Below are 16841 nucleotides of genomic sequence, written 5' to 3'. Positions count from 1 at the left end.
ATTGAAATTAAAAAAAAAATCAAGTTCAATATTTTAGCAGTTCTTTAAATATCTATATCTATTTATGCAAATATTTAGACTCGATGAGATGTAACATCCAATACAAGCATCATTTCTTTCATAAATTTTATATGAAATTATTTAATTGAATCAATAAGAAAAACTAGTGATTGTTTCCATGATTTCGTTTCCGTGAATAGACTTATTTGAATGCTTTTTATTTATGAATCGGATTTTATATACTGAAATTTTCTCCAATAATTTTTTTAGATTTACAAAAAGTTTTTCATTTCCTCTAACTTTTCCATTAATTGTTGCACGATAAAAATAAATAATATTTTTGTTATTAACTACGTTTTATAGACAAAAAAGATTTATCATAATCATCTTTTAAACATGCGGGATGTTTATCACTCAAACGCGGAGAAACAAAGCACAAATACAGCCTAATTAACAGCTGATAAACCAAAGCTTTATAAATCTCATACTACCGATAATGATGTCAAGTAGTTATATGAGATAACCTGTTTGTGAAAATGCGAAATTCGATGATTCAACGCGTACGTTATCTTCACGGGTTCCTACGCACGGCTAACACATCCACACTTCGTATACATATCGCATATCCTGTAACATTGCATACATATCACCACGTACTCATTCGTGAGTGACACGTCGCGATATAGATAATACTTATAAATTCTCGCTGCAAACATTATTCCGTAAACATTTTTTTTAATTTATAGTTATTAATATATAATATTACATATTATTTACAGTGCTCAGTGTAAAAAGTATAAATTTGGTAACAATTGTAGTTGACACGCGTGTATGTATTTCGTTCTTACTATAGAAATTATGTTCCAGTTGTCATCAAAATTTTGATTTAAACATTATACATAACATTATAATATTAAAATAATTAATAATCGTAAATCCAATAGCCGCCAGTAAAATTAAGTTTAGTATTAAAAAAATATGTACAGATTGTTTTAGTACGCTAAAAGATTTTAAGGGATGATTTCTTACATAAATTCAAGATGAAAACTTTACACATGCGAAACGGCTTATGAGTAGTTTCAAAGAAACATGGTGTTAAAGTTGAAAAACAATTTTGTTTTTTTCCAAAAATTTTGAAAATCATTCGGCTTATTTTGATAAAATTTTGTATGTATTTTAAGGACATGAAGTCTTATCTTTTGAAACTATACATTATTTTTTTAATCAGGAGCGGATCCACGGATAGCGGGTACGCTTTTTTACGAAAAAAAATTGATACGCTATTAATTTTTCTTACGTAAAAATTTTTTTATGATAAATGAGAGAAATTAGTAAAAAAAAGAGCGAATTTCCATACAAAATAAGATCTACCCGCATGAAGTCATACACTCATTGGCAGGGAGAAAGATGGGGTGAAATTAGTTTCGCGTAGAAAGTCGTGCAGGGAGAAGATGGATCTCGCTTTGCATGAAAAATCATTAAGTTACATGAGTAAGAAATGTAAGTATAAAAACTGATACATTTTTTAAACTTTTTTTATAGCTTTTTAATGAACAAGAAGCGACTGCAAAAACATGTTGAAGGTTTCTCAGGATCGCAATTTTGATAACATGTCAAGATCAAGGTCATCGACAGTTGCTCCCCTTTTCTGTATTTTTATCCAAATTTACAAAAATGGTTTGTTTATCGTAAAAAGAATCGTAAATAAAATTTTTTGAAAGAATGAGATCTTAATCAAACGTCACATTACATCCAAATATTATCCAAAATGTGTTCGTTAACTTTTCAAATTTAATAGAAATGACAGATAGATTTATTGTGTGATGTTATTTGCTGTGTATCGTTGTATCAACTTTGTATACAATCTTACTTCATTAATTTAATGTGAATTACTGAAGAGAATCTTAACAGGTCGAAATATTTAATTGTTTAATAATTTATCGTTTTCTGTAATAATGTCCTGCGTTGGCTCTTATTAGAGACTTTCTTATTAATATCTTCTTCTTTTTAATATTATTTTATTTAAGCTTATATAAGTTTTAAATTATATGAAGTTAGATTTGACAAATATTTTCTCGAGAAAAAATTTTATATATAAATATGTAAAATTATATATAATTTTATATAATTATATAAAACAGTTCTTTCCCCGAGTTGATCCCCACATTAGTTCATTCTTGATGTAATCGTATTAAAAACTCACATTACGTAACTTGATTAACAGATAACAGATAACAGTTCAAATACGCTGTTGATAAAACATTTTTGCTTGATAATAATATTAGATCATACTTGATGATAATACTTGCTGATATTACATCAGTTATCAATAAATACTGTAAAGTGAAGTCTAAAGTTGTGCAGCACTTGTGTTGCTTCAAAATGTAAAAAGATATAATAGTTAAAATTAAATTGTTCGTAAATAAAAAAATATATATATAGAAAAATGTTCGTTTCTGTTAAAAATTATTATGATTGACATAGAAGAAAGAAATTTAATTACTTTTTTTCTACTGTTAGCCTTTTCAGGTGTGAACTTTTTTTTTTAAACTGAGACATATATTGTTTTATTATTTTTAAAGGTTTGGAGAATCGCTAGATAAAAATGAAGTCAAAATGTAAAACTTTAAAATAGTAAATCCAAGAAATTAAAAAAAAGAATTGAAAGGATGAGGAGAGAGAGAGAGAAAGAGGGGGAGAGAGAGAGAGAGAGAGAGAGAGAGAGAAATTCATAGTTACATTGTCATAGTTTGAAAAAAAAATATCGAACAGATAAAAAACTATAAACCTCAAAATCATTATCTTGTTTTCATAATTGTGACGTCATAATCAAATTTTGACAATGGATTCTTGTTCAGCAAACAACAGTTCGATGGACGTCATTACTCACACTCGTGTTACAAAAAAAAAAGTAAAATTTTGTTATAGTTGAATAACGTTACAGTCCAAGAACAATCTTTCTAAGTAAATAAATTTTAAATTTTATGATTGAATTTATCACAACAGTTTTTCAGTTAAACTTTAAACAATTTCTTTTAAAACTAGCTGTAGCTAAAAATTTATCTTCTTCGATAAATGGAAAAAACTAATTTTCTTAATTTTTCCTCTAATTTAGATTTTATATTTAATTAGATGAAATTAGTTTACGCGACAGAAAATCTGTCATTACATCAATCACGTACTTCGTGATGTAAAATGATGTCGACATCATTTTTGCTGCTTTTAATTATTATGTCAGTTTTAATTTTGTATTTTCACTGTAGTTTTTAATGTATTTCATAGATATGCATTAAACAAAAATGAAAATGTTTGTTGTGCGTTTTCGAATATTATCAACTTAAATAATCTATTCCCTCTTATTGATTTAAAAAATTTATTCCTTTTTTTTCTTTGTCCGACCTTAAAATATCATTTTAGGAAAATAACGGAGAGTGTTTCTGATAAATAAGATTGAATATGAAAAGATATGCCATCGTATCGTCACAAAATACAGCAGCTTTTAGAGATATTGAGGAGCAGTGCTTCCTTTATGGAGAGGACACGCTGAATATTGGCCACTAATCACCGTTAATGCTTCCGCAAGCTCTCTGAATATATTTGCTTAAAAGCTCTCAGAGAGGCGAAGCCTACTTGCATAATCGTAGTCATCTAAGACGTTACATGAAAATAATGTTGTAATATTTACGCATAATTTTGATAAATTGTGCCAGCAGCTTATCTTCCTTTTGTATTCTTATTTATATCTGCTAGATTGTAATAATTATGTGCTAGTTTTGAGAATGCCTTTTCAGTCTATGAAAATTCAAGTTGAATTTGTTTATGTTTCTTAAACTCATTTGTTTCTGTCTGATTCATCTTGAATATCTTGTAATCGTGTAGTGAGCTCATCGTTCTTGTGTGTATTTAATAGTTTAATATTGCAATCCATATTTTTTGCTTAATTGTATATTTTTGTGAATCACTGATGCGATTCATTTGCGATTCATATTGCTAAGCTGTGGATGGAGTACATTGCCGTGCTTTCAATTTGATGTATTAATAATTAAAAGAGAGAGAGAGAGAGAGAGAGAGAGAGAGAGAGAGAGAAAGAGAGAGACTATTTAATAAATTCGTCTTTATACAAATTTAAGTTATCTATGATATTAACATGTTAATTAAGCAATACATATAATTTAGAATATTGTTTAATCAATATCCATTGCCGTGTTTAACACTTTAAATTAACAATCTCTAATATTCTCTTATTATTTATTTCGTATCAAGAAAAGAAGAAGGGAAGATTTGCAACGCGAAAGGAAAATGCAAGCATATATAAGATAAGTGCATCAGGAATGAGTTCGAATTCAACGTCATTATATGCGGTTTTGCTCGACGAATAATTATACATTTAAACTTACAAAATGTTTAAACTTACAAAATAAATAGAACTATATAATAACGATGTAAAACGCGTTGATTCGATTGGAACGTAAATGGAACATGAACATAACCGATTCTTACAGAGATGCGAATTGATATAACGCTTAAATGTACACTGGTAGCGCAATACTACTTTACAACTTTAATGATCGCTCGGCATAAGAAGCCGCAAGTAAGTACAAAAGGCAATGAGACGATGAGCAACAAAAGAGACAAAGCATAACATTCGGAAAGAAATGTAAGTATTTCTCTTCGCTTCCGACAGAGACGGAGTTATTTTTGCATCCTTGTGATGTTAGACCTCTATTATTTAAAAAATTAATTTTTTTCAGAATTCTGTACAGATTTCCGATAGTTTCAGAGTTCTTAATATATTTTAAAAATAGTCCCGTTCGAGAAATTAAAAAAAAACGAAAATAAATACTTAATAAACTAGTAATAAAAAAATAATAACAATTTGAAAATACTAGTTTAATGCAATTTTCACATTAAGATTTTTTTATAGAACTTTGCGAGGGCCAGAACTTTCAACAGAATTCATAGAAATCTCTAAAAATATTTTTAATTTTATAATTATCAATTAGTTCACACCTATAGCTTGTAACATTTTCATTTAATTTTAGACTTTTGTCATTAAGATTTTTGATCGAATTCTGCGGGGGCTATTCAGAATTTTCAATAGAATTCCCTGAACTTTTTAATAACTTTTCTTTTGATTTTACAACTACCAAATTTATACCTACAATCATCCGTCACTTTTTTTATTTTAATTCTAGATTTTTAAGATTAGGATTTTTTTATCAAATCTGTCGAATTAAAATCGAAAAAGCTACGGGCGCTTATAGCTGTTGATTTTATAGTCTTAAAGTACAAAATTTCTTTTGAAAGTTCTAACAATTATATTAAAAATTCTAGATATCTCCTTCGGAGATCAAAATTTTTATTAACAAAATTCTATAGAATTTATGTCAAAAAGTTACAGACAGCTCTAGGTGTCGACTTGATAGTTGTAATATTAAAAAATTTTTGGTCAGTTCTAATGACAGTTTATAGACTTCACAGAGTTCCATAAAAAATCTTAATGAGAAAATTGCATTAAATTATTATTTTTCAAGTTGCGACTATTTTTTAAGTATTCAATCACATTTCTATGTGTTAAATCCCATTTCTTTTATTTTCTTTAATGGAACTATTTTTAAAATGTATTTAAAAACTCTAGAATCTAGTATGAAATTTGTCCAAAACTCTATTTAAAACATGATCATATATATCGAGAACAGGTCTGTGTGAAGTTAACCTCTTTTATCTTTGAATCGCATTGTCATGCTTTCAATGGCAAAAACTATTTCTTAAAACTATCAAGAAATGGAAATTACATTAGAAATCTACATAAAATTTTAAAAAAAAGTTAATTTTTTAAATAATGAAGCTAGCTTTATGGTTATTTTTGTTGATTCCGCGGAGTTTTTAAAATTGCAGTTAAAAATTTCACGTTTATTAATCTCGCTGCTATCCAGAGCAAAATGAATCGAGGCGGATACATTTATTTAATTATTTCTAGAATGTACGCGCTTTCATTTTCTCTCTCTCTCTCTCTCTCTCTCTCTCTCTCTCTCTTTCTCTTTCTCTTTCTCTTTCTCCCTCCCCATTCACTCATTCATTCAGTCGAGGAAACGGAAATATCGACTCTTGGATAATAATTAAAGTACGGTACATATCGATTCGTACAAGCGCGGTAGCTACGTCGATTACTTGCTCAGATTATTTCTCCCTCTTTTCATAATTAATCGAGATGTATTCGTGTGAGCATAAACGATTTATGAATTGTAAACGGAAGGTCAAGAGTCCAGCGCGAGATAATCAGTATGTAAATAATTAACGCACATGCGAAAAGCATGACAAAGAACATTCACCACTAATCAATATCCCTTAAGTATATAACACAACTACCGTTAGCTCGTTAAAATTTCAATGTTTTCAAGCGCAAGAAATCCTGTTGCTGCTCGCGTTTGGGAAATACGATTGACGGACAATTCTTTGAATATACATTTGCCAAGAAGATCAAGACGTTCTGTGAATAAGGAATATGTATTATAGTTAAAATCGAGCAGCCGGTAAGTTGGTAGATCTGAGAGATACATATGTTTGGGACTGAGGGATGGTTCTGGGTGAAGAGAGACACTACTTCTTTTAAATATAAATTATATAAAAATTATATTTAAACTTAATACATAGGTAAGTATAGTATAATTAAAAGAAACACCTCTCTTATTTCTTAATCTCTCTAAACATCTCAATCTCTTCGACATCTCAATAAATCTGAATTTTTCTCTGTCGGCTCAATTCTAGCCTTCTCTGTCGCTCTATTAATGTCAACCTCTGGAGAGCCACCTTCTTTCTCTACTTCCATATCGTTATTGGTTGCGTTCTATCTTATTTTCTTGCGTTCTTTATTCGCGTTTAATTCGAAATCAAATTTGATTTCCCACATTCCCATTCGGTCTTCCTGCGATCATCAGATGATAGTGTGTTAGTTTGAAATCCGTTTAACGCTTGAGATATTTGACACAAATATTGCTGGCTCTAAGACCTTCCTGAACTTTTTCTCGTATCACGTCATAAGTGTTATTTGATTTGACTCTGGTTATTCTATAAGGTTCTAGATATTTCGGTTTAAATGTAAGTTCTGATCCGAGTTACATTCGCTCCACAGCGACTAAATCTTCGACTCGATATTGATGGGTTTCAAAGTTTATTAAAGTTTTTCCGATTTTCGTCTCGAACTTTTATGATTTGTTGAGTCTCTTCTCGTATAGTGTCTTTTTCCAACTTGAACTGCTCCATTGCATCGTCCTGCAAGAGTTCGAATATTTTATAATTTGTCTTGTTACGTATAACGTTGTACACTAGTTGTCGTACACTAGTTAAAGGCTTAAATGGAATCTATTTAATATTTCCTTGATAAATACGTAGAGTTGATAATTTTTTGTACAAAAAGATATGCTGATCGACCATTTCATGGAGCTACTTATACACAACTTGGATAGATATTTACTACAACAGCGTTGATTCTCTCTATTTGTCCATTCGCAAAGGATAGACCTGTGTGTGTGTGATGATGAACTTCAGCTTGATATCAAAAGACAGGTCTCGCGCCAAGTGTAAGCAGTGAGTAAACCGCACTATACCTTTATGCGAACCGGCGAATTGCGAGCATCCGGGATTATTAGACCTCTCAATAAATGACTGAATCGATCAACTTTTGAGTAATCTCAATCGACAATTTAAATTATATATAATCCCTGATAAAAAAATTTTTTATTCCACATTTTGGAACATTTTAGTGAAATTGCTGAAAGTTTGCTATGAAAGTGAATGTTTCAACTAATCATACTAAAAAGTCGCTGAAATTGAACTAAAATTTCTCTAAAATTTTATTGAAATTTCTCTTAAATATTTGTTGAAATTTCTTTGAAATTTTGCTAAAAATGAATTTTTCAGTTAAAATTAAACTGAAATTTTTTTTAAATGCTGAAATTTCACTGAAGTATTCCAAAACGTGAAATAATTTCAGCGAAATTTTTCCATCAGAAATAAAACTGTTTTTATTTTCTACATACCCTACTAACGGAGATATTGAGGCAAAATCCGAAATGTCAAAATTTCACATTAAGATATGTCATTATCATTATCATCATCATCATCATCATCATTATCATCGTCGCCCTCGGAAATCCTGTCCGTTTCACATTTTAACCAGCAGATGGCACTCGCCTGTTGCGACACTTACTTACGGTTTCACAGTATCGATATATCGATAGCTAGCTCACTATCATCCGTGGCATCGCTTCGAAAATTAGATTTTTTTAATTTATAAAACTTGCGCTTGATTATCTGCGCTGACTTTTATTTACTTTGTTATTTGTTTTAATTATTATTATTTATTGCTTATTTATTCAGTATGATCGCGATTTATAGATTATCTCATTGAATTTATCAGTACACGATAGGACATGGTTAGGTATTAGCTGCGTTCAGCAGAGAAAGCAGCTTTGCAAATGTTGTAAAATTCTTCAATAAGATTGATTCTTGCTAATATTCTTGAGGCTTCCACGAGTGCTTTCTATATAAAAATTAAGCGTTTCGCGAGTTTTCCCTGTGTCTAGATCCATTCTTGGAATGCCAACGTTGGCAGCCATTAATGTATTATATTAGCTGTATTATTACACATTTATGAAGTAATTTAGGTAGGAATACACGGAAGATAGGCAAATAGGCACGAATAAATAAAAATACGAGTAGGTATAGAATGATAAGTATGGATATAGGTAGGGATAAACACAATAATTTTTAATTAAAAAATTAAATTGTTATAAATTAAATAACATTTGAATAAATTTCGTTATCGGATAATTAAATTTTATTTTAAAAATAAATACTATTGATAGATGGAAGATGGTCGTTTTTTAGGTGTAAAAAAAGATGTTAAATTTGAATAAAAGGCTATTTTATTATTAATTTAAGTTATTATTAAGGTAATACTCCAGATTAGGGGACTCTCCTCCAATGACTTTGACTTTGACATACATTGTCACTATATAAAACAAAAATTTCCTACTTTAAAATATATTTTACGACTATCCATACGAAGTGACTTTCATCTCACTTCCCCCCCCCCCCTGTTTAGAGGCGCACGACTTTCACACGAAGCGACTCCCATTCCACTTTCTCCCTCCCTATGCTTAAGGGTGCATTAGAGGGAGGAGGGTTCCCTAATCTGAAGTATTAGCATTATTAATGTAAAAATTATTATTATTATTACTAATACTGAAGACAAATATATATGAAAAACGTAAAATACATTTTAAAAAATATGTAGAAAACATTATTTTTCGCCACCGCAATTTCAGTACACATATAGAATCTGTATTTATCACACATGAGCATGACGGACATTATTTCCTTATCATTTTTTTTAAATCCTTATTTGAAGGACATAATCCACATCTTGCTTATTTTTATGCAATTTAATGCAAAAATATGAATCATAAATTTTTTTAACGAAAACGATAAGTTGGTCACATTTGCTGACCTTTGACCCAGGAAAGAAACTTTTTGCACGAATGGCTGTTAGACGCATACTAACACGGTTAGCCGAAAAAGCTAAGCATCTCTCTCGACAGCTTTAAATTTTCAATAGATAGCAGATACGCTATAATATAGGAACACTACTTTTGAAGGAAGGTTTTGAAATCTATTGTCAAAGATAATGCTCGGATCATTTTGATTCGTGGTGATCCTAAAAATCAAATTTTAAAGTATTATATACTGGCGAAATTTGTTACTATATATATATGAAGTGTATTTTACACAGAATAAAAATTTGTTGAACTTTGAGCCGCCGTATTGAGTCCGTTCGATTTTTTTAATTTTTAGGTTCGAAATCATTCAGAATAATTAACGATTCAGAATAATATTACGCATATTGTAAAGAAATCTAAGTGAAAGAAATATTTTTTTGTTATTTTCAAGACATATATTGTAACATATATGTGTGCGTATGCTTCAAAGGTTAAATGAAAATATTTCATTCCACTCTATATCAGCTTCCAGCACTTACTTACCATTAATGGCAATGTCTTGTGATACTGGATTACGTTTGTTGCTGTATTCACCCGTTCACTCCTCATCATGTTTCTCTCTCCTTTATCGATGTCCGCGATGTAGATGGAACAGATGAAAATGGCAACGAAGAGTAAATGGGCTGTAGAAATGTTACCGTATTAATGGTAATATACTACGCTGAGTTCAGAGATTGAGAGAGATAGAAAAGCAGTGAAGAGTTTTTAGGGAAAAAGAGGAAAATTTTGTTATGTGCTCGCATAGCCGTGCCAAGCTGTGCCGTACCCATAATTGGTAAGTAAATTAAGTAACGTCGTTAAGTATGCCGGTGATTTCATTCATCTGTCAAAGAAGTTTATATCGCTTCGGAAAAGAAAAAAACAGAGATGACGACGCCATTGTATTTAAGTATTTAAATCTAAATCATAACTGAAATCTTAATTTTCACTATCAGGATGTATTCAATTAATTCTCGAAATCTATTTTTTATTGATGATATTGATGTGTCGAATATTAGTATAATTTGAACTGTTGCATTAAATTCTTTTTCTTTATTACTCGCTTAAACCGTTGGATTTCTATATTAATTTTCAATTCTCCAAAAGTAAAAAGTAAACATAAGGTAATATTGAAAGGCAAGAAGTATTTTCTAAATAAGGACATTTCTTAAGATGGGTAATAAGAAAGCGTTTTTAAGCTTTCTCCTTTGAACAGTAGGATAATATCGTTTTAAACGGTAAAGTTTAAGTTAAAAGAAAATATCGAAATCCATTGCGCAAAAAGCAATCGCAATATTTACGACAGTCGTGATTTATGATTGATACCAAGCAATTAATATCCAAAAAGAACAGATTGACATATTCTGTAAAAGTTTACATTATCAATGAGGATCCATACAGCATAGAAGCTTGCAGCAACATTGCTATAATATTTTCAATATTACTGCAATATTGCTGGAATAATTTGAACTGTATAGGTAAGGTTGTTAATTTTCACCTAAAGAATATCGCCAGCACTAGCAGCTCTCGTGGTCCTTGTTGCTGGTCCCATCTGATTGTTCGAGTTTGCCGTTGGCCTACAATAGATAATCTTTCGGAAGGCTTTTCGGAAGTGATCGCTCAAAAAGGCATACAGGAAGGGATTAATACAGCTGTTAGTGTAGGCTAGGATATGACTGACTATCTGCACCATTATCGTCGCCGTAGTAAGCGGATACATGTCCAAGGACTTAAGCACCAGTATCATCTGCAACGTGATGTTGCGGATATGATATTATGGATAATAGGGTAATAATAGGGTAATAATAGGGTAACAAAAAAGAAGAAAAATCATCTGTTCCGGACAGGTCTCTTTACCTGTATAGGGCACCAGCAAAAGGCGAAGACGACGACGACGATGACGACGAGTCTGGTAACCCGTCTTCTTCCGCGTCGGTTCTCGGCACTGGTGCGTACACCTCGCCACAACCTGGCCAACATGAACATGTAGAAAACGCATATCAACACCAGGGGCATCACGTAGCTTGATAGGAAGAAGGGCACTTGGTAGGAAGTCCAGTCATATTGATCCAGAATTCGGCAGGCTGTCAAATTTTGTCCTTGGAAAATGTAGTGAATCTACAAATACACGATGCATTATAGAACATCTGAATTTGTAATGTTTAAATGTTGCAGTTGGGATGCAGTTCACGGCATGCTTACCTCGCCATGGATCACGAAGGCAGGGATGGATAACGTTAAAATCATTACCCATAGAATACAGATCGCATGTATGGCATGAGTCTCCGTTCTCCACGACATAGAAGCGATTGGATGCACGACTGCTAGATATCTGCAAGCAATTCCCTATCTTAACGTGACTTATTTCCGATAGAGTATTATAATTAGTTTGAATAATTAACAGCGGAAGTTAAACTTTCATTTTAGCAGTTTTTTAAAAGATAATAACTTAAAAGACGCACGAAATAAATAATGTTTTCTATCACTCCATTTTTTTTTTAATCTAGTGTAAAATTATACTGAGAATCAGTTTGCAAATTAATTTAAACGTGACACTTAACCCCTGATGTTCTATTTTTAAACTATATTCAAGTTAATCCATGTTCCTAGTACTAGCATTTAAGTATCAATTAATTTAAAAGTAATTCCTGCTTTTTCCTTTGTATTTGCCTTGAGAAAAAAAGTTAAGAAAAGGGGGTTAAAAGGTTCCTTTACCACATAGTTTTATGTTGTTCTGACTTAAAATAGGAGATGCAGAAAATTGATTAAGAAAAATCGATTAACTGCTTGCACGTGAATTTTTACTTAACTTGACAACGAGGAGACATTAATGAGATTGTAACTTATATGGGAAATAGAGTTTAATCTTAGAATTTCAAAGTATTTCTTAATGAAATATTTTTATTTGCTCTCGTTTAGATAACGTATCGTTAATGAATTATGAATTTAATATCATTATTCAACGTTTTTTTTTCATTAATGGAGAGTTTCTCAAGATTATCGAATGATCGCGAAATGCTAGCATGCGGCGAGATAGAACCGTCCAGAACAGATGTTTTCTTTTACTGCGCACGCTTGTTCGTTGTCAATAGGTCTGGTCTTTTTAGCTAAAGTTCTTGCACCGTTTATCTTCACGTTGGAGAGAAAAAAAGAAAAGATAAACTGTGCAAAAAGTTCAGCTAAAGAACAGGCCTAATGCCACTTATAATGAACAACTTCCTGCGTTTAGCAACGTATGTACAAAATCGAATGGATACGCGATCTTTATAATAATTAATGTTTCATTAATTATTGAGAAAATGGATCTTTTATTCAGTTTAGTCCGTTCTATCTGCACACGAACTTTGTCAATAATTAGAATACACGCAAAATATCCGTTAATTATCGACAAAGTAGAGCCGACTAAACTATCGAAAAATCTTGTATCATTTTAATATTTTCATAATAGTTGACAAGAAGTTCATTACTAAATATCGCCAAATGAGCGCGTATCTGTCTGGGCTATCATCAGTTGCAAGCGCATGGGATTATTCTTGTCAAGCGGCAAAGACCACACACGAACGGTGCGCGCGAGGTGCTGAAAGATGGACCCTTTGATTGTGAGTTGATTGCAGGGTTGGGAAGTAACTAATTACTTATAACTAATGAGGAGAGATCCAGGTATCTAGGATTTTGGAAAATTTGATATTAAGATAGAGATAGATATTTGACATATATTGTAAAATGTAACATTTAAGAGCCAATGGGCCAAAAGATCAAAGTTAAAAATTTTAAAGTTTGGCTGCAGGCGTGACAGATATCATAGTAAACGGCTGGTCATTATTGTGTGTTCAAGACAAACTAAGTGATATTTTATTTTTTTCTTTTGATCTTCTTTTTCCCTTTTGATCTTTTTAAATGATTTTTTTCTTATTTTATTTCTATTTTTTGATGAAGGTTTATATCTAATTCTTATAAAAATAAATATTTTTGAAACATTAATTTTATTAGTGGTGAGGTATCATCTCATTGTAGAATTTAACTATTGGATTTAACAAGCGATGTGAGCGACATATTTCTTCTCCATTTGAGAAATAAATAAAAGAATTATTTTTCTATTCATTTCTTAAAGAATCTTTAATTTTTCGAAGTCTTTATTTTAGAAATTATATATATTACGTAAAATAAAAATTTACAAATAACTTTTTTACTCAATTTCTCAAAAACTTTTTGTTATAATTAAAACGCTATAATAGATCTACATGGATATTGGTGCGTAATGTCAATTTATTAAAATGACATATATTCATCATTGATTAAATTACAATTTAATACTCAAACGTTTCCCAAAATTTTGGTCCTTCTCTTTGGTGTAATTGTTAATATTACAAATTTTTAAGTGAAGAACTCATTAATAAAATTATTTAAGATTATCTAATCACAATATAAAATAATTATTATAGTTATATGTCGAAAATTATAGACAATTTTATTAGTCGATTTAGTGATTCTTCCTTTCATCATAATGATAAAGATATCAATATAAGTTCCAAAAGTCGATTGTAAACAGTGGTTAATTAGTAAACCGATCATTGTGCACATCTCTTAATAAATTGACATTGCGCACCATTAACCACATAGGATTTATTATGGCATTCTAATTATTTCCTTATTAGATTGATTCTTTGAGCCGACATTTATACATTCTTATTATTAATTTTTTGTCGTAATATCTTGAATTTTATTATATTATATTATGAATTTTAGAACACCCGGTATATTCATTCTTATTGATAATCATTGTCTGCACACAAGTGTACCTAAGTGCCACATCTGAATTTTACTTTCAATTTAATTCTTCAAAATATACTGTTTTTCAATATTATAAATAATAGTCTATTAATATTAGTAAGGTACATTATTTACAATAAAGTTTAATTTTGGAAGTATATTAGCTCTATCAAAGCTCAATACTGCAAAAAATGATCTTGACGTACTAACCTGTCGAGACTCATTAGTATCAGGGTGTAAACGCTAGCGTAAGCCGTGACAATAATCATATACTGAACGATCTTGCACCAGACATTGCCAAACGGCCAGTATGGTAATACGAAGTCGGTAGCCGTGAACGGTATACAAAACATAACGAATAACAGATCAGCTACGGCGAGGTTGATGATTAGGATATTCGTGGTCGACCTCATTCCAGGATTTGCCGCCACCACCACGACCACCAGCAAATTCCCGACCAGACCGAGAATTCCAATTATCCCAAAGAATAATGGTACTACCACCACTAGAATTCTATGCACGAATTCGTATTCAAATTCGTGATAGTTTCTGCAGGTCTCTACATCGCCCTCGAATGAAGTAAACTGCGTACTGCAGTTAAGCGCATCGCTCGTGTTTGCCACTTCCAGGTTCATATTCTAATCGAGGTCGATCTGCGATCTGTGATTAAATTAACATGTGCGATCTCTTTGTAATTGCATCACGATAAACTTGTTAAGCCGAGTTGGATGAAATAGGAACTCTGCGCAGCATATACATTATAGCGATAATAAAATGGATCGAAAATAGAAGCGAGAATATTCTTTCTTCCAGCAAAGTTTATTCTAGCTAAACGATGCACTAGCAAATTGTCAATTGTAAACATTCATTAGCAATAGTGTTTATAATTGTCGATTCATTGAGACAGCGTTTTTTTTTACGGCATCATCCTCCATTTCGAATCTTTCTTTAAATTTTGAGAAATTTCAAAGATTAACAAATTTCAGAATGATAAATTTTAAATATCGGTTGTACTCTTTGTATGAGACACGTTAACATATTTTATTTATTGAATTTTGTTTTTTATTCAAATTATTAAAAAATGCAAATAAAGTAATAATTTTACGATAATTATGATACTAATTAAATAAGAAAATTTCTGTATTCGATTGAAGCGGATCTTAGTGCTTAAATATTTCTGTGAGAATTTATATACATCTGATTCTGATGTAAACTGCGCCGAATTTTTTCTCTCGGTCTTGAAACGTATTTATGAATAAAACAAGAGTAGTAATGTCACTTATTAAATTAACAAGCAATTTAATAATTTTTTTAATAATAAATATCTTTACAAGAATATTAATAATAATATGTTAATGAGAATCTAAATCTGCGAATAATTTTATTGCAAAAAATATTGCCTCCACAGGCAATATTTTAAACCTGGAACTCTCAACTTTCTGGGACGGACATTATACTATTCGACCATCGAGGCTTCGGCAATATTTGTCGTAATGGCCAATATCTAATAAGCAAACGTCATATTTCATGGAGACGCGTAATAAATGATATATTACGAATATGAATATGAATTTGAACTTCGGATCATTAACATATTAATATTCTTATAAAGATGCTTATTAGCATTAAAAAATTATTAAATTGCTTGTCAATTTAATATTACTATTGTGGTTCTGCTCACAATACATTTTAAGATCAAGAGCACGCACAGAATCAGATATGCACCTATATAAATTTACACAGAATATTTAAACACTAAAGATCCGCTTTGACTCCGAGTTTTCATATTTAATTAGATTTATTCTTATCAATTCGTATAATTGTTAGATATGCATATTGTAAATCATAATATTAATTTGATTTATTGGTTCAACTGCATATATAAGGGTATAAAAGATATCTGCACTATATAATTTAAATAGTAAACTTTGCAACATTTGTTTACCGCCGCATAGAATTAAACTTGCGGACTGATATTCAAATCACATCATTCATTTCGTCTGGAAATGTGGCGATAAGTTTTTTTCAGTAAATCGTTCGTTCGAATAGATTGATTATTATAAACACGTCTAATAAAAATAGAATAACGCAAAAGCGTTAAATAATGTTAACATAATTTTCTAAAGGAGCTTTCAAAATAGTTTGTATAATTATATTGTGATTTTATTTCGACATGTTAGCACATATTTTAAAAAATATAAGAACAGGTTTAACAAGGCTCAGCAGATTCAAAAATTAAGAAACAATGAGCCAAGTGCAGGAAGTTTGTGCTAGTAAAATTATTTCTCATAAAATTAAAATTAATAATCTCAAAAGTTTTGTTTTTACATTAAGCCATCTTCCTTCATTGAAAGCAAAATTGATACAGTATAGTAAAGAGTACTCTGTAAATCATGTAAATAAATTCTATGATTAATTATCGTTGCTCGCAAATCAAATACAATCAACTTACAGTAATGTAAAATCAAAATTTGACAATGCTGCAATTAATAATTGTCGATTGTAGATCAAATAGATGCACTAACACAATTA

At 30.6% G+C, this 16841-nt stretch overlaps 1 protein-coding gene across 7 annotated transcripts in view; it reads right to left on the bottom strand.

The window, feature by feature from the left end:
* Positions 1-5680: 5680 nt before the first annotated feature.
* Positions 5681-16841, bottom strand: part of AstA-R1 (allatostatin A receptor 1) — an 11795-nt gene continuing 634 nt past the window's right edge. Inside the window, exons 1-7 of one of the 7 annotated variants that reach the window (XR_015547888.1) lie at positions 16762-16841; positions 14520-14969; positions 11742-11871; positions 11397-11657; positions 11038-11116; positions 10044-10123; positions 5681-7272 (exon numbers count right to left, since the gene is read on the bottom strand). The exon at positions 16762-16841 is cut by the window's right edge and continues 634 nt beyond it. Coding sequence is in view for 3 of the 7 variants with exons in the window: in XM_011066188.2 (XP_011064490.1) it covers positions 11038-11286; positions 11397-11657; positions 11742-11871; positions 14520-14944 (1065 nt within the window). In the remaining 4 variants the exon portion in view is untranslated. The other 6 variants (XR_015547886.1, XR_846904.2, XR_015547887.1 and 3 more) reach the window with 6 other exon arrangements.

The sequence above is a fragment of the Acromyrmex echinatior genome, chromosome 17 (genome assembly GCF_024713525.1).
Source record: "Acromyrmex echinatior isolate Ae372 chromosome 17, ASM2471352v2, whole genome shotgun sequence".
Classification (NCBI taxonomy): Eukaryota; Metazoa; Arthropoda; class Insecta; order Hymenoptera; family Formicidae; genus Acromyrmex; species Acromyrmex echinatior.
Note: the sequence above shows the minus strand (reverse complement) of the source record. Positions and strands in the feature narration are given on the sequence as shown.